At 34.7% G+C, this 26946-nt stretch overlaps 1 protein-coding gene across 1 annotated transcript; it reads left to right on the top strand.

Moving 5' to 3' along the window:
- The first annotated feature begins 1647 nt into the window (after positions 1-1647).
- Positions 1648-24964, top strand: LOC146729938 (uncharacterized). Its single transcript, XM_085494712.1, has 10 exons — positions 1648-2013; positions 9575-9733; positions 10616-10851; positions 11119-11254; positions 19459-19577; positions 20441-21845; positions 22099-22356; positions 22642-22731; positions 22929-23144; positions 23247-24964. Exons 2-9 carry the CDS (start codon positions 9595-9597, stop codon positions 23129-23131), a joined length of 2586 nt encoding a protein of 861 aa, XP_085350838.1. The 5' UTR covers positions 1648-2013; positions 9575-9594; the 3' UTR covers positions 23132-23144; positions 23247-24964.
- Positions 24965-26946: the final 1982 nt, after the last annotated feature.

Here is a 26946-nt window from a genome sequence, read left to right as displayed (position 1 = left end):
AATACCAGTCAAATTATTTGCGTGTTCTAAAACTCACCATACGTAAAGGATATTTCTAGGTAAACTAGACCTGGCGACATTTGACCTCGAAAGGTGGCCTGCCAATCATTTTCGAAAAGATACAATGTATCAACATGTTGCCTGGTAACATGTTTTCACGATTTTCCTAATAACAAGTTGAACGCTGTTTGCCTCTGGTGGTTGTATCGTGCCAAGATCGTATACAAATACAACAATTTGAAACGAGTTACTCCGACTCGTTTGGTGTGTTGAGTTTTTGACGTGGACTCAACACTCGTACTCTCAAACCAGTGTCGTATGTTTTTATTGTTAAAATATCAGAATATACTTTTGTTTACTTGCTACGGCAAACCATTCGTATAATAAAACATGGGGCTCTGTGATTGTACACAGGGACTGAGATACAAATAAACAACAAATTGCGTCGTGTGATTATTCAATGTTAACTTTTTGGTAAATACTATCACATTTACTAATATTAAATATGTACATATGTGTACAGTTTCCACTCAGGACTGTACACTGTAGTCCACTTTTATTGACAGTAATCACCACCACAACAGATGAAATATATAAATATATCTTAGTTTTGGTTGTAAGTTCTAGATTCCATTGCTATGTTTTGGAACGCCGTTAATTTGACGTGTCCCCATGAATAGATCTGTGTGAAAATATTGTAAACATATTCTGACTCTCACAATATTACCTATTCACATTTCAAACTCAGAGACCTACTCTAAATACAACCACTATATTCACAAACATGTCAGAGTTGATACTACTATGTACATAAATCAGTGAGTGTTTATTGACACCATATTTGGAATGCTTGTCAAACTGTCAGTGATGTTTTCAACGCAAATACGTTTATTTTGTAAATTTCACTGACTAGGTCATGACACAGCTGTTTCGAAGGTTATGTTGTTGTAAATACATTGTAACAAGAAGTCAGTCAAACCACAATATTCCACATTTTTGGAATGAAATTCACTGTCAGACTTACGTCGCGAAATCTTGTTCGCACTCACGGTAATATAAAACTCAAACAGCGCAGAATATAAAACGAATTCAGTGAAAATGAAAACAAACTTTACAAGTAGTGTTAGCAGAGATGCTTCTGTATTTATGAAATACAAAATTGAATCTGGTAATACTGAGAATTTCGTGAAATTCGGCGAAGTTCTCTCAACACAGCGGACGTACCACCCTACTGCGCATGCGCAAAAAACACAAAAAATGAACAGGAAATATTTAGACACTAAATTTCCAATTTTTTTATAAAATATGTTTTATTCATAAATTGTGAGTGTTTAATAAATATCAGAAAACTCTACTTTACCTAATAATGTATGTATGACGTCAGATATCAACTTATACACGCGATTTTGAGAGTATTTGCGAACGGAGCCGACAGGTTGTGTTGTCTTCAAAACGGCAGACTACAGTGTAATGATCACGTGCAAGTAATGACGTCATTATGTTCTATTTTTAGGTGGAATGTGTGGAATTGGTGATTAGTGTTGTTGTGGTCGTTGTTATAGCAACACTGATATATCATGACTTCAAGCACACCAGAGTGGGTGGAGTGGCCAGGTGTTGGTTTGTATTACTTTGCTAATAACTGTGGATTACGTGAATTTCCGAGTGAAGTCTTTCATGAAAGTCGTAGAAATGTTGTGGAGATATCGCTGTATGGAAACAATATTTCAGAAATTCCAGAAAATATTTCTTGTTTACGTCACCTGAAAGAACTGTGGTTACATGACAACAATCTGAGAACAATTCCAGATAACATTGGAAACCTTTCACAACTAGTATCACTGTCCCTGGATGGCAACCCATTGATAGATCTACCCGTGTCTTTGAGAAGACTAAAGAATCTGGATACGTTCACCTGTGACGTCATAGACGGTATTTTAGAACAAGATGTGTGGATTAGTAACAACAAGACGGAAATCAGAAAACTATTTGATAAAGTGTTTAAAAGAAAAGGTAAACATAAATAGATAAACAAATCATGAATAAACAAATCCTGGTAAACAAAACCTGGTAAACAAATAAATAAAATTTTAGCACGTGACCAAATTTGAATATTTTTTTCAAAATGCGAAAAAAAAATTAAAAGTGAAATTTAAAAATTTAAGACCCGTTGGGGGGGGGACCCGAATGGTCACGTGACCAACCGAAAACCCGAATTTTTATTTTAATCAAGGATTGGTTTTAGCTATTGCCATTGTCAAAAATGAAATGCACAGGCAGTCTGAATATCAGTGAAAGTTATTTTGAATTTTACAATGTGTTTTTTATAAAATTGTGAATCGAATGTTGGGCTAAAAATATAGAATGTGTAATCAACGTGTTTGCGTTAGACTCGTTCGTTGGCGAGTGGATTATAGTTGCTGAGATTTATCAATTTAAATCCAAGAATTGCAACCATTATCCTAAAACAGAGACTATGAGGTCAGTGTCAAACCTTTATTTCATTGATCAGAAGTTCTGTGCTCACAATGTGACTTGAACTCGGTCAAACAACTGATGATGACAATATTGACATGTGCCAGTTCAAAAACACTATATGCATGTATCAGTGCCAACTGATCATGACACGTTACAGTTTGTAAACACGAGTAGGTAATCGGAGTATAGAGAATTCCAGCACAGTACAAGGGACCTACCTACCAATATTTGTAAGTGAAATCAAAAATTGTATTTAAATCAAAAATTATTTTTCATGTCACATCCCTAAACAGTTGTGTTCTTGTATATCATAGTTTCTCTTAATGATTTGACTCTAGTATAATGTACCCATCAGTTGTTTTCATTTGTTCCTCTGGAATGTTTTTTTTTTATTGTCATCATTTTTGATTTGTGTTCTTGAACTTGAACATGACTGAAGTGATGTTTCAACAAAGGTCAACAGATTGGTAGGTTATTTCCACTTTTCTTTTTTTGCAAATTAGCCATGGTCACATTTTGTATTTTCCTTTGTTTAGTGAATGGTATTTATTGAGATTTAGAACTTTTTTGTAAAAAATGAGTTAATATCATGGCAACTAACTTTCCTCTAATCATTTTTCTAATCTGTAGTTAGTCCATTATTATGTTCTTGTAATATCCGAAGAAATTAGTTTATCGGAAAAAATAAGCTAAAAAAAATCTACTGGTAGCAGGATATCACATTTGTTTTATTATCTGTTCCACTCGCTGATATAGAACCACTCTCTGATTGCAATGAAACTTATGACATAATTTCTCTGGGATTATGCATGGTTCAGAATATCCATTAATTATCAAATTTACATCATATTTACAGTTTTATTTTTCTTTTAAATATCTTACCAATCATTCATAAAATGGTGATGTAACTCACCAACTAACCTGTGCTTATAATTTTTTGCTATGAATAATTTTCTAATTTCCATTGGGAGTTGCAACAAGTAAATAAAAATAAAAAAATAAACAAAAATAAGGAATAGCTTGGTACATAGGTGTTTCATAACCACATACCTTAAATTAAAAAAAATAGAATCCCAAATTACAGTGAATTCTTGATTAAATCACAAATCATTTGTTGATAGAAAACCAAAATTCCTATTGAAACACAATCCCTCAGGTTTTCACAATGTTTTATAGCTATAAAACACAGAATTAAAATAATTAGTTTTAAAATTAGAATACCATATGATGGTGAAATCTTAACTGATCAAACTTAAAATAAAACACAAAAATTAGCTTAAATAAGTCCTGAACCATTGGTCCAAGAAAAGAAATCTGTGATGAATGTAATTTTGGAGAACCAAAGAATGATGCTAGCAATCAAATTTTTTAAACCGGTATAAATTATGAAAATCCACCAAATAATTAATATGAAATTGTAGTTTTAGAATGGCTACATTTTGGAGTCTTATGGAACCTAATTGTAGTTCTTAGTTGAAATCCTTACATAAATATCTAATCTGGATCAAATAACCAATTTTAAGCTCATTTTTCATGGGTAATCTGCATACAGTAAGCCGATTTTAAACGTATTTTTAATAGATAGTCTGATAAAACCGTTCAAAACTGTTTTCATACACACACAATTGTTTGTGCTCTGACACAGACCTGGTTTGTGTTGATTTAATGTTGTGCATATTACTGTAAAATCTGTATTAGATACAATGATACAAATGATACAATGCAACAACCACATTGCTCCAAAGCCAACATATGCCTGACAGAATGATGTAGTTTTTCACTTCCTCCATCGATTTGTTGTCAGTACCGGTCAAATTGCAGGAATGTCAGATAGTGACAATGAGTGAGTTTCTTTGTTTGTTAACATAATGTGTGATAAGGTGCTGGCAAATTTGTGATTTTTTTCGACAATGTAAACACAATTTGTCTCCCTGATTAAAAGTGAGTGTCTTCACAGGAAAGACACAGTCTGTAGTTGTACCCTGACAAGGTCGTGTGAGTTGCGCCCTCTATACAGTGTTATCATGGCTACCAATATGAATATTCATTGAAACTCATTGCAAGAAGGCTTAAAATTTGCAAATTCGCAGTATTGATCTTGATTGATTGACGAGACGTACACTATTCTGTCAGGCATAAGTGGGGTCTGACGCTACTCGGCCGGTGAGGGCGCCACCCATACTTACATGTCAGGCTACAACTGTGGATGTGGCTTGTATTTTAGCATCTACACATATGATGATTGTTACAGTGGCACATATATAGAAACTTGATTAGCTATAATAGTCAAAGCTTACAAGTTGCAGTTCTCAGAATAACCATTGGGCTAGTACATGTATGTAAAAGAGTTACCGTAATGTCAAAATTAAATGTCATGGATTAATTCAAAATATCAACGATAACAAAATTACAACTATAAAATGGTTTAGAACTAAAATAATAACAAAGACTGCAACAAAAGCCAAATAAAAATGTGTATATTAATCTACATTAAATGGTGAAAACAAGAATATAAAAAAAATGAGATAATGATAATAATGTTGTTGCGATAAATTTAGGGGAGGTGTTGCTGCCTTATTTCCATACATAATTTAATATATTGTGCCAAAGGGATAGGCATTTATTTGTTATTTAATAACATTATGAATTTGTTTTCATTTTCAATTTTTTTAAAGTGTGGCACTTTCTTCTCTGCTGTCAAATAAATAAGCTATTCTTTTGTGTCTGGTATCTTGAACATGTCATTATGAAATGATATTCATTTTCAATCTGGTTATTGGTACAGAAATTACAACTTCTCTTTTCCACTGCAGTGTGAGTATGTCTGCCTGTTTCTATTTTGAGGCAATGGTTCCCCATCTGAATTTTGTCATAATTAGTCACAGTTCAATATTTTGGAGTTCAGTTAGGTAGCTTTCTAATTTAAACTCTGTTTTAAATATTCTATTGTTCTAAGTTTATTTTTTGAGTGAGCATTTGGTCTGGAGTCATCATGAATTTCCTTTTAATGCATTAAGCATTACGTCCAAAACCACTGGTCTGATTTTTGGTATGAAGGTACCCTGTCGGATAGAAATTGAAATTTGTTCATGGATCTGTCTATAATTCTGCAAATTGGGTTAAAAAAAGCTAAAAATTTACATTTTTGTCAATTTCTCAAAAACCTTCAGTCTGATGACTTAATATTTAGCTTATAAGTACGTACGCCGGTCATCTGTGTAGCTTGTTGATGTGGTACCATTTTCTTCAGATTTCTATTTTTAGTGATTTTTTTATCATTATTTTTAACTTGTTTTGTTCAAATCATATTTTTTTTAAAAATTCTCTCCAACCATCATACAAATTGCTTTCATGTCAACCATAAAGTTTTGTCCATTTTGTCATGTGATGGAGTTTTCTTTTAATCTTGTATTTTTAGTGAATATTTTAGAGCTTTATTTTGTTGAATTTTTTTTGGCAAAAAATTTTATTTACACTATTTTTTTTCAAACTGCTAGATTTTTGACTCCCATGTGCGAAGCACATAATGGGAGTCTTTGCAGTTAGTGTGTCTGTGTGTGTGTCTGTGTGTATGTGTGTATGTGTGTCCGACTGTTCCACTGCTATCTCAAGAACCATACATCGGTTTTTGAAGAAACTTGGTGCATAGATGCTCTGGGCCAATGCGCAGATTTGCTTAGGTTTTGGTAAAAATCCATGCTCGTTAATTACCTAATTTGCATGATAATTAGCTAATTTTTAGCTGTTCTATGACTGTTCCACTGATATCTAAAGAACCACTCATTGGATTTTGATGAAACTTGGTACATAGATGCTCTGAACATATGCGCAGATTTGATTAGTTTTTGGTAAAAATCCGTGCATATTAATTACCTAATTTGCATGATAATTAGCTGATTTTTAGCTGTTCCATGATTGTTCCACTGATATCTAAACAACCACTCATTGGATTTTGATGAAACTTGGTACATAGATGCTCTGAACATATGCGCAGATTTGATTAGTTTTTGGTAAAAATCCGTGCATATTAATTACCTAATTTGCATGATAATTAGCTGATTTTTAGCTGTTCCATGATTGTTCCACTGATATCTAAACAACCACTCATTGGATTTTGATGAAACTTTGTACAGTGTTCTCCCCAGGCCTTTCAAGCACTGCGGGCCCACGTCGCTTAGACAAACAGCCGCGTTGCTTTTGTTTCGCCCGCGATCCTTGAAATCCTGCCCGCGATGCTTATTCACGTTGTATTGTTTACAAGTGTCAGCCTCGTCTAGCACATCTTTAAAACAATAACATGTATTGATCGAAAGGTAATCTCGCCTTTGTACATAGTTAGCCTTACAAAAACAGTGATAAAAACGGAAGTCTACAAGAAGTTACCAAGTCTATCAAGGGTGCGGAGCAGGCAAACCCAAAATACTAGGGTAGTAATAATTTGCCCATTGCGTCGGGATGGTCTATCCCGAGTTGCTGCACTGCGATTAATTGCGTTTTTACTACTTCATCGCCAGTGTCACTAATTACAAAGAATTAAAAAAACAAGTGAAATTAAGTCGCATCGGGGAAAAAAAACTGTAAATAAATCGAAGTAAAAATTATTCAACTGCAAACGAGACGGACAAGGAAAAAACGAACCCTGACCTCTAGAAATACCTCATTCATAGTGCGTCATTACCGAGGAACGCCACCCTAAGGCGACGTAACGCATGTAGTGACATCACAACCGATGCATGCTGGGTTACAACGGAGATTTTGACTGAGGTAACAAAGATGGCGGCGCAGAGTGCATGTTTTTCCGCGATGTTTAAAAACAACATTTCGTTGGCGATTTTGATGTAATTTCTTAGTTAATCATCAATGAATCGTTTTAATTAAGCAAACATTCTAAGTTTGTGTATTTTTAAACAAAAAAGTCAGGGACCGATGATCGCAACAGCAGCGGTGAATATCCGTTCAATGCAATGCCGTCAGCTGACAATGTTACGGTGATCGTAGCGTTACACAAATAATAGATAGATCAATGAAAAATCGCTGACTTTAGTTTTGAAATGCCGTTGTAGAAAAAAAATGTCATTATTGATTTATTAATTTCTTCATACAGATTTTACAAATTTAACAAACAAATCCCCCCCGTCGTATGAACTGACAGTAACATTGGCACTAAAACTGACTGTACTTGTACACAAAATAATGATGAACCAGTTACCTCCACGGATAAACAATATATTTACTGACTGGCTATAAGTATTTCCATTTCTTTCCTGTTCTATTTCAAACTTTATTTGACTTGATACACACATAAAACACAATGAATGTAAATGATAAAAAATATATGAGATATGTATCTCTTCTTTATTTCAGTTAAAATGTTTGTTGGGGAAACTAATTATTATGCAAACAAAATTATGCAAATGTATTGTTATGTAAATTAGCCGCGATGCTTGGCTTAGAGTCTGGGGAGAACACTGTTTGTACATACATGCTCTGAACTAATGCTAGGTTTTGATTAGTTTTTGGTAATAATCCGTGGATACTAATTACCTAATTTGCATAATGATTAGTCAATTTTGGGGTTTTCTACTGATATCTCAAGTACTAATCATCACATTTCAATGAAACATGGTACCTAGATATCATATGACACTGCACAGTCCTGATAGTTTTTATGGTAATATCAGTACATATTAATGACCTAATTTGCATAATTAGTTAATTTTCAGCATTTGATATAAGTACTAATCATCACATTTCAATGAAACTTGGTACATAGATGTCATATGACACTGCACAGACCTGATAGTTTTTATGGTAATATCATTACATATTAATTACCTAATTTGCATAATTAATTAATTTTCAGCATTTGATATATGTAGTGAGCATTACATTTCAATGAAACTTGGTACTTACATACTCAAGGACTATGCAGAGATTGATTGTTTCCGATAAATATTTGTGCATATTAATCACCCAATTTGCATAATTAACCAACTTTCACTCTGATATCTCAGGTACTAAACATCACATACCAATGAATGTACATGGATGCTGTAGGACAATAGACAGACCTGGATAATTGTGGATTAAAATCTGTACATATTAATTACCTAATTTGCATAATTAACCAATTTTAAGCTTTCACTCTGACATCTAAAGTACTAATTACTCCATTTCAATGAAACTTAGTACAAAGATGCTCTAGGACAATGTACAAACCTAATTAGTTTGGGGTAAAAATCTGTTCATATTAATTCCCTAATAAGCATAATAATTCTTAATTTTTCGGTTCTAATCACATTTCAATTAAACTTGGTACATAGAGTTTTTGTTACATTGCGCAGACCTCATTAGTTTTACACTCAAATCTGTTCATATTAATTTTCTGATTTGCATAATTAGTTTTCAGCTAAGTAATTTCGAATTATATTTAATGCGTCTCCAATACTCTCAGCACATGGGAGTTCTTTCTAAGCTTTCTTTGATTATAAATTGTTTTTTCAACTGCTGTTTTTAACAGGAAAATTGCGTCTGTCATTCTCCTGTCTTTCCTAAAGCCAAACTGCATGTCGGTAAATAATTTATTTTCTTCCAAGTATGTGGTTAATCTTTGATTCATTATGCCAGTAAATAGTTTTGAGAGACAACTTGTTAATGCAATAGCTCTATAATTACCAAGATTTAATTTGTCGCCTGATTTGTGTAGTGGAACAAGAATCGTAGATTTCCAGGTTGCAGGAAATTTTCCACTATCTAGAATACAGTTGAAAAGTTTCTGTAAACATCTCATCATTAACTTATTCTTGGTTTTCAACATTAATATGTATAACTGTAATTTCATGAGCACTGCTACAAAAATGAATATGCTACCAGTAAAATATTAAAGATATTTGCCAAGAGATGTAACTAACATATTAGAGGACCATATATGGTTATTAACCTTTTGAATATGCATAACTGTTCTATCTGCAGCACTGTTACAGGTAGAGACATGCAACCAGTGCCATTTTTAGGTATATATATGGTTTGTATCAAGTTGATAACAATTGCATTTGCCATAGCAACAACCATATAATCTACCATGTTTATTTTGTAGTGGTCCGTTCTTATGTGGCTATGGCTGGAGCTTGTCATGCTGGAAAAACAGCCACAAAAATGAACCTAGCTGGCGAGCCATTTGATGAACACTATGACAGTACAGTAGGCGGTGATATGTTTGTTTTAGATCTAGACAACTGGACAATTGAACATACAGGTACGTATTTGTGTATGTTTACTGTATATTGCATCTGTACATTTCACTTATTCATGACACAATTAAGTACATACTAATATTATGCTAATATTGTATGTTTACATATCAATACAACACAATTAAGTACCTACTACTACTATTATGCTAATATTGTATGTTTACATATCAATACAACACAATTAAGTACATACTGATATTATGCTAATATTGTATGTTTACATATCAATACAACACAATTAAGTACCTACTGATATTATGCTAATATTGTATGTTTACATATCAATACAACATTACACACACAAGAACAAATCATAGTAGCTTTGGGAAATAGCTAATACTCTATAATGCTACCAGTTATATGCAATTGTACATAACTGTTACTTTTGATAGAGATAACAGTAATATGTGTGTGTGCATATAAGCACATAGACATGTATATTCCAATCACATTTACAATTTACACATATACCTCACATAATAGGCACATTTAATGTCATTGTTCAGACACAAAAATGGCTGAATTGTGGCTATTTTAGTGTATGAACAGACTACGCTGGTATATTTGCTAATTAATCTAATTGTTATAGTGAAGATACCATGATAGGAATGTAAGTATATAATCAGCATTTACAGAATGAGTGGATGCTTAAGACTTGATTGTATAAACTGAAATGAGAAAAAATGCAAAACCAACTAAATGCAAGCTTTATGATAAGAAAGAATACTAGCAAAATGGTCTGAGATGAACACCAATTAGTTCCTTCACACACTCACTAATTTGCATTTAATTTACTAAAAATGTGTGATTTCTTCGATTTGCTTGCTCTGATCATTACATATCACATAATTTGCATGTTTGGTATATTCCTCTTATCAATCTAGCACGTAGTGATAAATCCAAAAATAAAGGTATTCATACTACTCGAAGCACATCACGGACGATCACGGCTCCTATAGATAGAGAAGAGAGTCAGCAAGAATCTACTGATGGCCCAACAGCTAAAAAGCTAAGACGTATTGATGAACGTATAAGACGAGTAGAAAACACAGATGCAGTAGACTTTGATGTCACCCTGCTAGATTTTGCAGGACAACAAGTCTATGAAATGTCTCATCAGGTCAGTCATTATATTTTTTATTATCCTTCCTTCAGACAATAGCTGTATTCGTAGTAAAATGTATAATCCAAATTACACATTTATATTCCTATATCTGACATCATATCATGTAGTGTATATAGTCTACCATGATAGCAATTTATTTCATGAATCATGTGATTCTCATTGAATGGAATTCAAAATGGATAGATTTCATTTCAATACAACATTTATACTGACGTACGTCTTTATATTAATTTATACAATATATTTTGAATTACTTTCTAGATGTTCATGGCCATGCTGGGAGTTTATATTCTCGTAGTTGATTTGTCTCTTAAACTTGATGATGTAGTCCCTGATGAATTTGAAGGTGATGGTGGGAAAAAGAAGAAGAAGAAGAAGAAACAGAAGACTGTGAGAGGTACGAATTTAGGTATTTACTAATCATTGTCTGTGGTGAGATATTGATTTGAATATATCTCAGACTTTAAAAAAAAAAAAAAAAATTGGCATTCAAAGTATATTGGTATGTGTAGGTATGCATTGGTATGACAACCTAATAAAACGTAGCATGGCCATTCTGAATGAAACAAACTTAAGCTGACAAATGAATTCACTTGTAGTATAGCGATTGCCGCATCAGATTCACGTTCTGTAGACCCAAATTCAAATCCTACCTCAGAATGAACATCGAAAAAGTCAACCCCTACCCTGGGTGAGTGTGCCACAGACTCAATGGGAAGGCCAATTCCACTGACGGAGATTCATTCACTAACTAATGCGACTTTGGGGGATAGCACACTAATATTGTCATTTGATAGAGAACATGACTATGACTTCTGTGGCAAAATGCACTATATGTCAGCACTAGTACCTGCACTATATGTCAGCACTAGTACCTGCACTATATGTCAGCACTAGTACTCAAAATTCATGAAATTTATAGACTTTGTGAACTCATTCTAAATCGAAAGCCAATGTACAAGTAAATGACATGACAAGGTATTTCATCTATCATACTTTTTTTTAGATATACACATAGGAAAGTTTTTCTTCATTGCCCCAAGTTACTAACTAAATATTCACTGTAGTACTTACCAATCGTTTTTTTTTTCTTCAAATTTTAATTTGTTACCATTGTTTTTTTTATCAGCTGCATTTCCAGTTTATTCTTCTTTTTATTATTATTATATGCAGCTTACCTTTTTTCCTTTTTGCAACTGTTATTTACAAAATGTCTAACATTAGGCTGGGCAGTTGGAATATTAATGGCTTGAGCAACAAATCGCAAGATATTGATTTCAGAAAACACATCACGTCACTTGACGTCGTGTGTGTTCAAGAAACATGGCTCAGCAGTTGCAGTAGTTTTAGTTTACCAGGTAGTTTAGATGATTTTGACATGATTCGCCATGACAGAAATGAATGTGTTAAAAACCCTAAAAAACAGAGGGGAGGGGTTGCTGTTTTATTTAGAAATAGATATAAAAAACACCTCACTGAAATTAAAGGCTGTACAAATAACTTTATTTGGTGCAAAATCAACAAAGCAATACTCAATTCAGACAAACACCTATTTGTTGGTTGTATTTACATTCCCCCTGAAAATTCCTTTATTTATAAAAACAAAGATCTTGACCTATTTAGTCTCTTAGAAAAAGACATCTTAAAATTCTCATCTGAAGGTGACATCATCCTATTAGGTGATTTTAATAGTAGAATTGGCAACTTAGATGATGTAGTCGATGACAGTAAAAACCAGCATCTCCCCTTACCAACTCATTATATCAATGACAATTTTCGGAAACGAAATAACATGGATGTCCACTCATCATACAGTGTAAACAAATTCGGCAGGAAACTGATTCAATTATGCATTGACTGCAACCTAATCATTTTAAACGGTAGAAGTATGGGTGATTCAATGGGTAAATACACATGCCACACACCAAGAGGTAGCAGTACCATTGACTTTGCTATTACTTCTAAACCATTATTTGATAAAATTAATTACTTTAAAGTACATGGTCTCTCATTAATCTCAGACCATTGTTTAATAACATTGTCCATACACGCAATAAAAGATAGTCTTTTCAAAATAAATAAAACACCAAAAACAAATATATTAGACCCCCTGCCATCTAAATATATATGGGATAACCAAGCAAAACATCATTTTGAAACATCACAGCTATTACATAACAGTGATATCGAATATTATCTTAACAGATCCTATAGTGACAATGATACAGACAAGGCAATTATTGACTTTGAAAATTTAATCACCTCCATTGCAGACAGAAGTCTAAAAAAAATCACCCCCAAAATAAAGAAAAAAAAGAAGAAAAAAAAGAAAAATTGGTTTGATCAAGATTGTTGGTCCATCAGAAAAGAGCTGAGAAGCCTTTCAAATTTGCTGGAAAAATTTCCCCAAAACCCAAATATACGTGGTCGTTTCTTCCAAACAAGAAAACTGTTCAAAAAAACCATCAAAGAGAAGAAAAAACAAAAAAAAGCTCTACTACTAAACCAACTTGAAACCTCAAAAGAAAACCCTTCTGAATTCTGGAAAACATTGCGTGAAATGAATAATGAAGAATCGCACAACGAGTGTAATAACAATATAAAACCAGTTGAATGGCTATCATATTTTAAAAAGTTATTTAATGCAAATTCCACATCCCACAGTGACGATTTAACTACTGAATTAAAGAACAAAGAAGAACACATGGCTCTTAATTCTGACTTGAACGGTCCAATTCTAAAAGATGAAATTTTAAAAGGAATTAACCTATTGAAAAATAATAAAGCTTCGAGTCAAGATAAAATTTGCAATGAAATGCTAAAACACAGCCAAGCCAACTTACTGAAAGCCATACATAAGCTTTTTAATATAATTTTTAATTCAAACCACTTTCCAGATTCTTGGAACCTCAGTTTTTTGATACCAATCCACAAATCCGGCTCCAAATCCAACCCATCTAACTATAGAGGCATCGCCATTTCTAGTTGCCTTGGCAAATTATTTACAAGCATTCTAAACATTAGACTAACCACATTCTTAGAAAAAAAGAACATACTTTCAAACAAGCAATTCGGATTCCGAAAAGATCGACGCACAACAGACAATATCTTCATTCTTAAGACAATAATTAACAAATATCTTTATAATAGCAGCACTGCCAATAACAAAGAAAATATTAAAATACAAAAAAATAATAGTAAAAATACAAATAAAATATATGCGTGCTTTGTTGACCTAAAAAAGGCCTTCGACAGTGTCTGGCATCAGGGGTTGTATATTAAATTGTTAAAACTTGGAATATCGGGTAAAATCTATAAAATTATAAAAAATATGTATAGTAAGGTAAAATATAAAGTTAAGAGCAAAGAAGGATTAACTGAACACTTCACTTCAAGGGTGGGAGTAAAACAGGGCTGTAACTTAAGCCCAACCCTATTCAACATTTTCATAAACGATTTACCAGATGTCCTTAATAAACCTAGATGTGACCCACCCAAACTACAAAACACACCTATTAACTGTATAATGTATGCTGACGATCTTGTAATACTTTCTGAATCAAAAACAGGATTACAAACTTGCCTTGATAATTTATCGATATACACTAAAAAATGGCATCTAACTGTTAACACGGAAAAGACAAAAACTATGATCTTTAACAGATCAAACAGACTTCTAGAGAATGATATTTTCTTCTTTGAAGGTTGTGAGTTAATTACTGTAAAATCAACCAATTACCTAGGATTAATAGTAAGCGCTAATGGAAAATTCAAGGAAGGCCTAAAAAGCATAAAAAGAAAAGCTTTAAAGGCCTTATTTTCCTTAAAGGGAAAAACAGGCAAAAATCTAAGTATACCACTGTCACTCTCTCTGTTTGATAAACTAATCAGACCAATTCTCACATATGGTAGTGATGTATGGGGAGATGAAATTTCACTAAAATCACCAATTGAAGATGTACATATAAATTATCTTCGTTTTCTTTTGGGTACATCCAAAAACACTACAACAATGGGTTTATACGGCGAACTTGGACGTTACCCATTGGAGACTTTTATCGAAAAACAAATGATAAAATATTTTAATCGTATAAAGAACTCGTCAAATCCATTACTAAAACTAGCTTTCCAAGAAAATAAAGAAATTAACAGTAAATGGTACACCAATATTGATTCCCTTTTAAATAACATCAACCATTCTTACCTGATCGACAGCGATGAAACTCTAACTGCAAGGGAATTAGGACAAATCAACAAAAATATACAAACATCATTCATATCAACTTGGAAAAGTGAATTACATAATGACAATCGATCAAAACAAAATGAAAAAAATAAATTAAGAACATACAGAGAATTAAAAAACAATTTTGCTTTCGAAACATACCTTGTTACCCTGAAAAACATTGATATGCGCGAAAATTTAACTAAATTCCGCCTCAGTGACCATAACTTGAAAATTGAGACTGGCAGACACAAAGGAATACCCCTTGCTAATAGATTATGCAACCTTTGTGATAAAAATGAAGTAGAAGATGAGTATCACCTCATGATGTCATGTAAAAGATATACCCCCGAAAGAAATGTCCTATTCGAAATAGCAAAAACTATAATCCAAAACTTTAAAAATTTGCCGCTAAAGACTCAATTCATAGCCTTGCTAAACAACAGTGGCCTAACACTCCCCGTAGCAAGGTACCTAAAAAAGTGTTTTGAAATAAGACAGCAACCCCAGTGACAACCTTCTCTCACTATTTGAGTTTTGCATTTTGTTTTCTATCTATCGTAGTATCATTATTTTATACTAGCTATTATCTGTAATGTATTAGCTTAGATTTTTTTTTTTTTTTTTCTTATCTATTTTCTGTTTTGTAACCTTTTATTCCTTTTTAAACTTTTGTAACCATTGCCAATCCCTCCGGGGAATGTGTAAGTGTTAATAAAAAAAAAAAAAAAAAAAAAAAAAAGTACCTGCACTATATGTCAGCACTAGTACCTGCACTATATGTCAGCACTAGTACCTGCACTATATGTCAGCACTAGTACCTGCACTATATGTCAGCACTAGTACCTGCACTATATGTCAGCACTAGTACCTGCACTATATGTCAGCACTAGTACCTGCACTATATGTCAGCACTAGTACCTGCACTATATGTCAGCACTAGTACCTGCACTATATGTCAGCACTAGCACCTGCACTATATGTCAGCACTAGTACCTGCACTATATGTCAGCACTAGTACCTGCACTATATGTCAGCACTAGTACCTGCACTATATGTCAGCACTAGCACCTGCACTATATGTCAGCACTAGTACCTGCACTATATGTCAGCACTAGTACCTGCACTATATGTCAGCACTAGTACCTGCACTATATGTCAGCACTAGCACCTGCACTATATGTCAGCACTAGTACCTGCACTATATGTCAGCACTAGTACCTGCACTATATGTCAGCACTAGTACCTGCACTATATGTCAGCACTAGTACCTGCACTATATGTCAGCACTAGTACCTGCACTATATGTCAGCACTAGTACCTGCACTATATGTCAGCACTAGCACCTGCACTATATGTCAGCACTAGTACCTGCACTATATGTCAGCACTAGTACCTGCACTATATGTCAGCACTAGTACCTGCACTATATGTCAGCACTAGCACCTGCACTATATGTCAGCACTAGTACCTGCACTATATGTCAGCACTAGTACCTGCACTAACAAAAAAAAGTCATCAGTGTCCTGGCACAAAAACATTTAAAAAACATTAAAAAAAAGTTCAGAGTTTGTAATTTAGTACTCCAATGATCTCAGTTCCTGTGATGCCTTAAGAGCCAGGAACAGCTAACAAGGGTTTGAGTACAGTCTCTATAATTTTGGAGCTAGCAGATACTCACAAAACAGTTGGTTGTGAATTAGTGGTGTTAATGTGATGGCAAGAGTTCTAGATGCCACCTCTGGTCCAAGGCTGGTTTATGTGATGTTTTTACCAGGACCTGCATATGAGCATACAGGGTTCACAAAACAAGTTTCATACATTTTTGCTTGGAACCCATACCACATGTGAACACTGGTATGGGATCTGTGCACAACTGCATATAATCTATGGCAGAAATGAACTCCAGAATGGACTTTATGCTGGAACCTGATATGAACACTGGTACATACTCCATAAATGCATGCAATGTGTTCAAAACAACATTTGTGGTATTTACATGAATTAACACAGAATTGTGAGATTCACTGTCAATAAGTCAGGGACGAGACTGCTTGTGCAAGCATGCCTTTTATTAACAGTGCTTGACTGACCTGATTACAGGCCTTACCATCAGATTTGGAGTTCTTGGTTGTGTTGCCCTTCAGTACTGATCATGGTTTTCATACAAGGGCAAGTTGGATGTTTACTCGAGTGACATTGCTCGGTATACACTCAGTTGAAGAGTCAGAACTCTATCCACTTGTTGTGAAACAGATTGGCAAAGAGAAAGTCTGACCTACATAGATCAAAGCTTGCTTTGATTACAGAACATTTTCAGAACTCTATCCACTTGTTGTTGAACAGATGGGCAAAGAGAAAGTCTGACCTACATGGATCAAAACTTGCTTTCATTATAGCACATTTTCAGAACTCTATCCACTTGTTGTTGAACAGATAGGCAAAGAGAAAGTCTGACCTACATAGATCAAAGCTTGCTTTCATTATAGCACATGTTCAAGTGAATAATACACTTCTTTTATATGAGTGTAATTTGGATGCATGTCTGTCAAATATTATGCATATTTTTGATGAAATAACTTCTTCATAAATATTCAATAAATTGTTAATAATTGAGTCTTCGAAGGGTAACTACACATATCTAGTGTGAATATTTCATATTAACAGAATAAAAACTCTTAGAACCATTCAGCGATGAACCTCTCACCAACTGATAAACCAAAATGGAAACAATGCACCTCATTGTTTATGTGTTTCAAATATTCCACACATATTTTACTAAATATAAAAGAGTAAAAAATTAATGTTTTTATTATTACCTTGCCCGTACCATCAAAGATGGAAGGGAAAGGTATATTAAGGGGAAAATGTTGTCCGGCGTTGTCGTTGTTGTCGTCGTCGTTAATAATTGTTACTGTGTGTATAATAACTTTACTAATTCTATTCCAAACTTTATCAAACTTGGTCACCTTATTCATCAGTATAAAGTCTTCCCTGAGTTTGAACAACAGATGTCCTGTATGAAAATATCATGCAAAAATTGAGAAAATCTAATAAAATATTTTGACTGTTTCTACTTGACTGATCACTGGTGATACACATCAAAGGTCACTGATCTCAGTGGAAATATGCATTGTTGTATGTGTTCAATGAAGCAAATGATTTATCTTGTAATAATATCCTTGGTAATGTATCTCAGAATCCCATACTGGGTTTCAAAACCAACTCATGGAAGGATTGCACAGTCTGATACACATTTGCAAACCTACCAATAAAATCTTTACAGAAAACAAGATGTCAGAAAATCAATATAAGCACTCCTATGAACTGGGTGCCTAACTTTGATCAAGATCTGAAGCTAATAGAAAATCTGTTTAGTTCAAAGTTATCAAATCAAAAACAATACATAAAAAATACATTAAAAGCAAAATATTTCATCTACATTTTAAAAAGAAAATTATTCTAAAATATATGTATTCTGTATTTGACAAACAGTTCATTCGACAAATGAAAACTCACAGGAATATGTTTCAGCTATTAGAACAGAATGATAGAGTTTTTATAATACTAGTTTAAAAACGCACTTCAAAGATTGCAGTGTCTGAAGATGTAGATTCTCAGGAGGCAACAGTACTGTTGACTTCTCCCTCCACTGGACACCAACTAACTATTTAAGTTGATTTGCATACAAAGCAGAGCTTGCAACATGATAGCTATTCATAAAGGGTGTTTTTTTTACTTTTCATATAATACAGTAGTCACAATGAGGCAGTTCATATTTGTCTCAGTGAATCATTAATTTTTGACAGACACCTGTACAAAATACTTGTACTAAAGCCAGCTAAAATTTTCTGTTATCTTGCATGTTTTATGAATCTATTCACATCTAAATGCAGCACTTTTTTTTCAATGAGACATTTGTTTTTATACTAAAATATCTGAATTACTTTGAAGAAAGCTGGAAATTATGTCCCTTAAAATAATTAAACAAATAAGGCACCAATGTTTTTGTAAGATATTTACAGCTTTTAAGGACATTCGGTAGACTGATTCCCCACTGTTGGTTCAACCCCAAAACTTGTTTGTATTCAAAATTAATTATGACACTGCATATTTATATTGAAACAAACTATGATAAAGGGAATTATATTATATAACAAAGGACAAGGTCACCAGAGTTCAACTATGTTTATTTTTATGGAGTCTTTCTTAATTGTCTTTACCTGTTTTTTCGTTATCAAAATTAACTGTATTTTCTCATGTCCTGGTATATGCTTCATAATTACACACGGACATAACATGCATGATGTTGGTTAATTTACTATTATTTATTTTCTGTGACATTTGTAACCTTTGTAAATTGTCTAATTTCTCAGAGTATATTCATGGATGGATGAATTCAATACATTCACATACAACTAAAAAAGGCCAAGATCTGAAAAGCATAATGCAAAATGTCATTGTTATTGGAACAAAGATTGATTTAATATCAAAGGTAATGTATATTATCTGTTATTTAAAATGATTTCTTGTACAATTTTCTTATCATATGTAGAAACTTTGTTTTGGCGAGTGAATTACAGTGCATACCGACCCTGCTTGACTGACAGTCCAAAACCTTTTGGGTATTTCTATTTTTGTGTTCATGTTTTGCACCCATCACTTCCAAAATGCTCCAAATTTCACTGTCATAAAAACTATATAATACAGTGTGGATATTGACCACCATGAATATCTTTTGAATACATAGACCATGGTAACTGTTCATAAACCTACACGTCAACAGTGACTGTTACAGCCACGAACCATGGTAAATACTTCATTTCATTTTCCATTCACCTTACAAAAAATGACAATTACCAGTTTTTAAGAAGAATTTGTGCCATTTTTGTGTCGAAAATAAATCACTTCCACATTGTGTTACCACAATGCCTTTGGAAATTCCTAAAAAGTTTTTTGCAACAAGAATTTTGGCAAAATCAAGCACAGTCAAAGAAGACGTACTAGCACTTGGTAAAACACAAATTGTTTTTTGCCCAATTTTTTGAGTGGTGTACTTGACTAAGTACACACCCCTGTACACAATGAGACCTACAACATCAATTCATCGCCAAATCTAAGGTGTACTTCTGCATTTTTGTATAATCACATGAGTACACCATCTACTCTGATTTAATACTACTCTTTTATTATATGTTTGTGAACATATTTCTTGTAAGTAACAAATAGAAGAATCCTATTGTTGGGTGGATCTAATTTGTCTGCCCAGACACTTCATTTTTTTGTAATCAAACATGAATTGTTCCTGGTGTTACAATATTATGAATTTATGATTTGTTTTCAAATGATATGTTTCAGGAAACGATGGAGCAACGAAAAGAGGAACTAGAAACTTTCTTGAGGAGTATGGAAGCTGCTGTACACATTGCATGGCCAATAATTCCTATCAGCAACAAACCGATGCAGTCACCTTCACCTACCGGTAACCCAAGTGATCTTTTGCAGTCACCTTCACCTGCCGGTAACCCAAGTGATCCTATGCAGTCACCTTCACCTGCCGGTAAACCAAGTGATGCTTTGCGGTCACCTACACCAGCTGGTAACCCAAGTGATGTTTTGCAGTTACCTTCACTAGATGGTGCCCCAAGTGATCCTTTGCAGTCACCTTCACCAGGAGGTAACCCAAATGATGCTTTGCAGTCTCTCAAGGATAAAATAAAGGAGCTTGTTTGTCAACTCAGTCATGAAGTTTCATTTAACTGGTTGCAGTTCGAGCTTCTACTGAATCAAAAGGTGGTTGAAGAAAATCTACGCCCAGTAATGAAATTGGCTGAGGTCTATGAGGTTGGTGAATCTATGTCTTTATCTAAACAGGAAGTTGATGACGTGCTGAAATTTTTCCACAGCATTCGAGATATCCTACACTTTGCAGATGATCCTGACCTTCGTAATGATGTCATCATCAGTCCACAGTGGTTCATTGACTTGTTGAGACTTTTCATCACTCACATACCAGAACTCCCTGATGAGCAAAAGGAGGTTCTCCACCAATTGATTTGCAATCTGTATGACAAGTTAACCACTCACGGGAAACTTGATGTCGAATTGGTAGAATGGGTCCTAAAGAAGAACAACAGACTAGAAGATAAAGACATCCTACTTCGACTATTTCAACTGTATGATATCATTTACCCATGTTCCCCACAATCAGGGTCAGAGGTCACCGAATACTACATGGCATGCCTTCTTGAATCAGAACCAGAAAATCGTCTACTGTCACCTTTACATAGTACATCAGGTCCTACTCTATACCTCCACTTTGCTCGTAATTATTTACCTGATGGGTTTTTCCACCAGCTAGTCATTAGATGCATCAAGAAGTGGCCAGAAGCCAAGTTATTCTATAATGATGCCTGGTTTGATATTGGAAAGAAGCATATCCTCATCATGTCGAAGAGAGAATCTGACATCACCCTTACAGTGAAGACAGAACCAGCAGGAAGCAGAGCTGTGAAATTACAATCATCCTATGGTCCACAAGTAAGAGAATATGTGGAAAACAACATGAATGACCTTATCAAGCGATATAACCCTGGTTTGTCATACATGCCATGCTTGAAGTGTCCATGTGGTAAACATGTTAACCCAGAAATTACACTTGATGGAAAAGACAGAGATGATGGTTGTGTTGAACATCGCAAAAAACGATGCTTACATAAGAATCTAATGTATATGTCTGATTGGTCCTTCTGGGAATCTTCAGGTTAGTATTTTGTTTTGATTGATATTTATATTTAAAAGACAGTTATGATATGGTGAATTCTGCTCATTTCATCAATAGTTATGTTTATGTATATAAAGAATAATTTTAATTATTTGTTTATATTTTAACAACTATATATATATATATAATTTTGGTTAGCAGCAGTGTTAATAAAAAATAAACATGTATATTGGTTACATAAACCTATCATCCATCTTATTTGCTGTAATTTTCTGTATTTGTTTTTTTTCAGGAGAAGATTGCCAACCTGTCATCACCAAATTAGATGTGAAATCTGGTTGTGTATCTATTGAGTGGGACTTGGGTAAAGCGACATCAGGGTTTATTATGAGATCTGTAGATAAACTTAACTGGACTGAAATCAAAACTGTGAAGGCTAAGACTGGTTCTTACAAGGATCCTGGATTACAATCCCAGACTACATACTATTATAGGATACAAGTTGACGATGACACATCTGATGGTTATACCGTCTCTATAAATACTGAAGGTATATATGTATTACACTACACTCCTATACAACTACTGCTTGTAGTATGACTTGAACATTGCCTCCTGCAAGTCAGTTTCAGATTCTCCATATCAATTTCAGGATTGCATGTGATAACTTCAAATTGTCTGGTTTCTCTCATCATATGACCATGACCTTTTATTGTGGTGTTAGTACCATGAATATAAATTGAGTCATGTGATGATGCAGTGTGGTACATGTATTTATAATATGTATGTGTCATTGACCCAAGCTGAGTAATCCGATGTATTTTTCTTATGACAGGAGACATTGACTCGTCCAAGAATGAAGGAGTTTCTGGTGAGGACAAGTTCAATCAAATGCTTATTGATGTCTCTTCTGATATGGGGGAAGGTAATCTTTAAATCACATTTTGTTTTCATTTCAGATTTTGCACATGATTCAATATTAAATTATGAATAGATTCATCATATATTAAGTAGATTTAATTGAAGTCACCATTTCATTCATCACAACAAATCAGTAGTATTTGTACTTCACAGTGGTGTGTACCAGTAATTTGATGAATAATTAAATGATTTTTTTTACAGATGACTTGAGATTATTAAAACATAACTGTGGCGGTGGACTGATACCAAAAGGGATTCTAGAGAAGAAGACAACTGCATATGATGTGTTTGATTGGTTACGTCAACAGTGTAAAATCAGAATTGACAACACAGAGTTTTTGGAACTATTATTAAGGCGTATAAACAGGATCGATTTGGCGCAAAAAGTCCAGGAATATCACTGATGACATGACAGAGGTGAATATATTTATCTGAAACTGTTAATTAACTACTATTAGATTGTAATAAATTAATAACTATTTATTGAACACTGATTTCTATTTGTTTCTGGTGTTTCAGATTTATGGAAGTGGTACCAATAGATCTCCTGTTGAAATTATAGATATAGCCATACTGAGTGTACCTTGTCATAGATCTACACTTATGAAGTTATCAAGAGAGACACACTTACAGCTGTAGATGTATCCATATATAGTGTTTCTTCGTTACAATTTCACCTTTTGTAAACAGACACCCGTAGGACACTTGTGGATCAGTGGAAGAGTCCCTCATCCAGAGTTGTCTGTTTTTGAAGTTTGTTTAAAATTAGTATTATAAAAACTTTATAATTGTGTTCTAATAGTTGAGGCAAATTCCTGTAAATTTTGATTTGTGAAAGTTGTCTACTTTGACAAAGAATTTTTAGCTCCGCTGTTGACTTTGTCGAGCGGAGCTTATCATATGAGTGATTGTCCGTCGGCGTCCGTGTCAATGTTTTACTTTTTCGACTTCTTTTTGAAAACTACAAGCCTGAATGCTTTGATACTTAGTGTGTATGTACATGGGGTAGACCTCTCTTAGATTTGTTCATTTCGTGATGATATCTTCAATTCTCTAATTTTGGTGAATATTTTTGTAATTTTTGGTAAAAAGTGATATTTTCGACTTCTTGTTAAAAACCGCAAGTCCAATTGCAAGTCCAATTGCTTTGATATTACATTTATAGTTACTACATGTGGACCTTTCTCAGATTTGTTCATTTTGTGATGATATCCTCAATTCTCTAATTTTGATGAATATTTATGTCATTTTTGGTAAAAAGTGATATTAAGTCTGATTGCTATACATACTATGCATATTGTTCATTTTCTAATGATATCTTCTGTTCTTTAATTGAAATGTGCATTGCTAACAGCGGAGCTATCTCAGCCAACAGGCTGCTTGTTTTTTTGTTTACATTGTCGCGTGAACTGTGTGTCAAATACAGCGTACATATTTTGAGTGCATTTTTATTCCAAAATCTGGATGCAACATTTTGCCTGTAATGTATTTTTGTTTTGTAACTTTGAACTAAACATAATTTGCTATTGGCTTCAAATCTTGATCAAAAGTTTGGCATCCAAAGGGTTAATCATAGGAGTGCTTATATCAATTATCTGACATCTTGTTTTCTGTTGAGATAGTTTATGTATTTTATCAAAGTATGTTTGCAAATATGTATTAGACTGTGTATCATCAGTAATCAGTCAAGTAGAAACAGTCAATATTATTATTCTTATCAGATTTTGACTTGCTCAATTTGTGCATGATATTTTCACGCAGGAATAGAATTAGTAAAGTTATTGCGTCATTAAGTCACATTCTCACTAACACGACAAACAGTACACCACATTCAGTCAAATAATGTTCTCAGTCACACAAATAAATCACTTTCTAACATTTTATTTGATATTTTGTGCAGATATTGCAGACTGTTCGCATGTGTTGATTGGTAATGAAAAAGAATATGCAAATGATATGTAAATTAGATAATTTGTATGCATGATTTCGTAGTAAATAAAGGAACAAACTATCTAGGTCGTATTGCAATTTATTCAGAATGCAGAGTTTCAGATACTACCGACCCCCTGGATAGAGTTGCAGGTACTATCGACCCCCTATACAGAGTGAAAGGTGTTTGGAAATAATCACATGCGAACGCATGTGTTGATTGGTAATGAAAAAGAATATGCAAATGATATGTAAATTAGATAATTTGTATGCATGATTTCGTAGTAAATAAAGGAACAAACTATCTAGGTCGTATTGCAATTTATTCAGAATGCAGAGTTTCAGGAACTACTGATCCCCCTGGGTATTGAGTTGCAGGTACTAACGATCCTCCCTAGGTACAGAGTTGCAAGTACTAACCTCCCCCACCCCACCCCCGGTAGTTACAAGTACTATCCCGTCCATACTGAGCTGCCCCCCCCCTACAGAGCCGACAGATGCCATCCCACCCCCAGAGCTGAAGATTCTGAAGACCCCTGGATGCAGAGTTGCAGGTAATAAACCTCCCAGTACAGAGTTGCAGGTACTACCGACCCCCTGGGTAGAGTTGCAGGTACTACCGACCCCCTGGGTGGAGTTGCAGATACTACCGACCCCTGGATAGAGTTGCAGATACTACCGACCCCCTGGATAGAGTTGCAGGTACTACCGACCCCCTGGGTGGAGTTGCAGATACTACCGACCCCCTGGGTGGAGTTGCAGATACTACCGACCCCCTGGATAGAGTTGCAGATACTACCGACCCCCTGGATAGAGTTGCAGGTACTACCGACCCCCTGGGTGGAGTTGCAGATACTACCGACCCCCTGGGTGGAGTTGCAGGTACTACCGACCCCTGGGTAGAGTTGCAGGTACTACCGACCCCCTGGGTGGAGTTGCAGATACTACCGACCCCCTGGATAGAGTTGCAGATACTACCGACCCCCTGGATAGAGTTGCAGGGACTACCGACCCCCTGGGTGGAGTTGCAGATACTACCGACCCCCTGGGTGGAGTTGCAGATACTACCGACCCCCTGGGTGGAGTTGCAGATACTACCGACCTCCTGGCTAAAGTTGCAGGTACTATCGACCCCCTATACAGAGTGAAAGGTCCCACCCCCCTACACAGAGTGGAAGGTGTTTGGAAATAATCTTTTTTGCAAGGCTGGTAAAAGTTACCTGCTCTTATACACTGTACCCGATTGGTCACCCAACTCTAACATCTAACAGACAGACCAATCAGAGAACAGCTAATTTGTTGACAGATCAAAATTTGTGTATAAGAGTATGATTTGACTGAACTGGACTATGCACCCTATTCATTTCTATAGGCCATCTATACGTTTTGTGTGCATGTACATACGCAGTGACTGGCTGGCAAATGGACCCTATTCATTTCTATAGGCTATCTATATGTTTTGCGATGTGTTCATACGCAGTGACTGGCTGGCAAATAGACCCTATTCATTTCTATAGGCCATCTATCCCTTTTGTGTGCATGTACATACTCAGTGACTGGCTGGCAAATGGACCCTATTCATTTCTATAGGCCATCTATATGTTTTGTGTGCATGTACATACGCAGTGACTGGCTGGCAAATGGACCCTATTCATTTCTATAGGCCATCTATGTGTTGTGTGCATGTACATACACAGTGACTGGCTGACAAGAACTGAACAAGAGTTGAAGCATTCATATAAGATATGATTTGATTGGTTGAAAGAATCTGTCAACAAACAAGCTTCTTGCTGATTGGGTGTTAGGTTGGGTAGCAAATCAATTACCCAGCATTCATTTCTGGCAACAGCATGGTACAGAGAATGGCTCCAAAAACTTATCTACACGCATGCTTATCACATGACCATCGTGCATAACATTCACAATACTCGCGTCTAGCGTAAAATATCACTAGCTGATAGTTCACACTAAACATGGAGATGAGATGACAGACGTGATCAGTCTCTGTGTGTTTGAACTGTACAGGGAGAAAACCAAATTGTGTGTCAGTCTTTATCACTGAGAATTTCACACTAGATGACAACAATCTCCTGGGTGGTGAAAGTGTGTGATTGAACTGTACAGGGAGAAAACCAAATTGTGTGACAGTCTTTTTCACCGAGAATTTCACACTAGATGACAACAATCTCTTGGGTGGTGAAAGTGTGTGATTGAACTGTACAGAGAGAAAACCAAATTGCGTGGCAGTCTTTATCACCGAGAGAATTTTACGCTAGATGACAACAATCTC

The sequence above is a fragment of the Saccoglossus kowalevskii genome, chromosome 20 (assembly GCF_978046115.1).
Source record: "Saccoglossus kowalevskii chromosome 20, keSacKowa6.1, whole genome shotgun sequence".
Lineage (NCBI taxonomy): Eukaryota > Metazoa > Hemichordata > Enteropneusta > Harrimaniidae > Saccoglossus > Saccoglossus kowalevskii.
The sequence above is the reverse complement of the archived record's forward strand: the minus strand, read 5'-3'. Positions and strand labels throughout refer to the sequence as shown.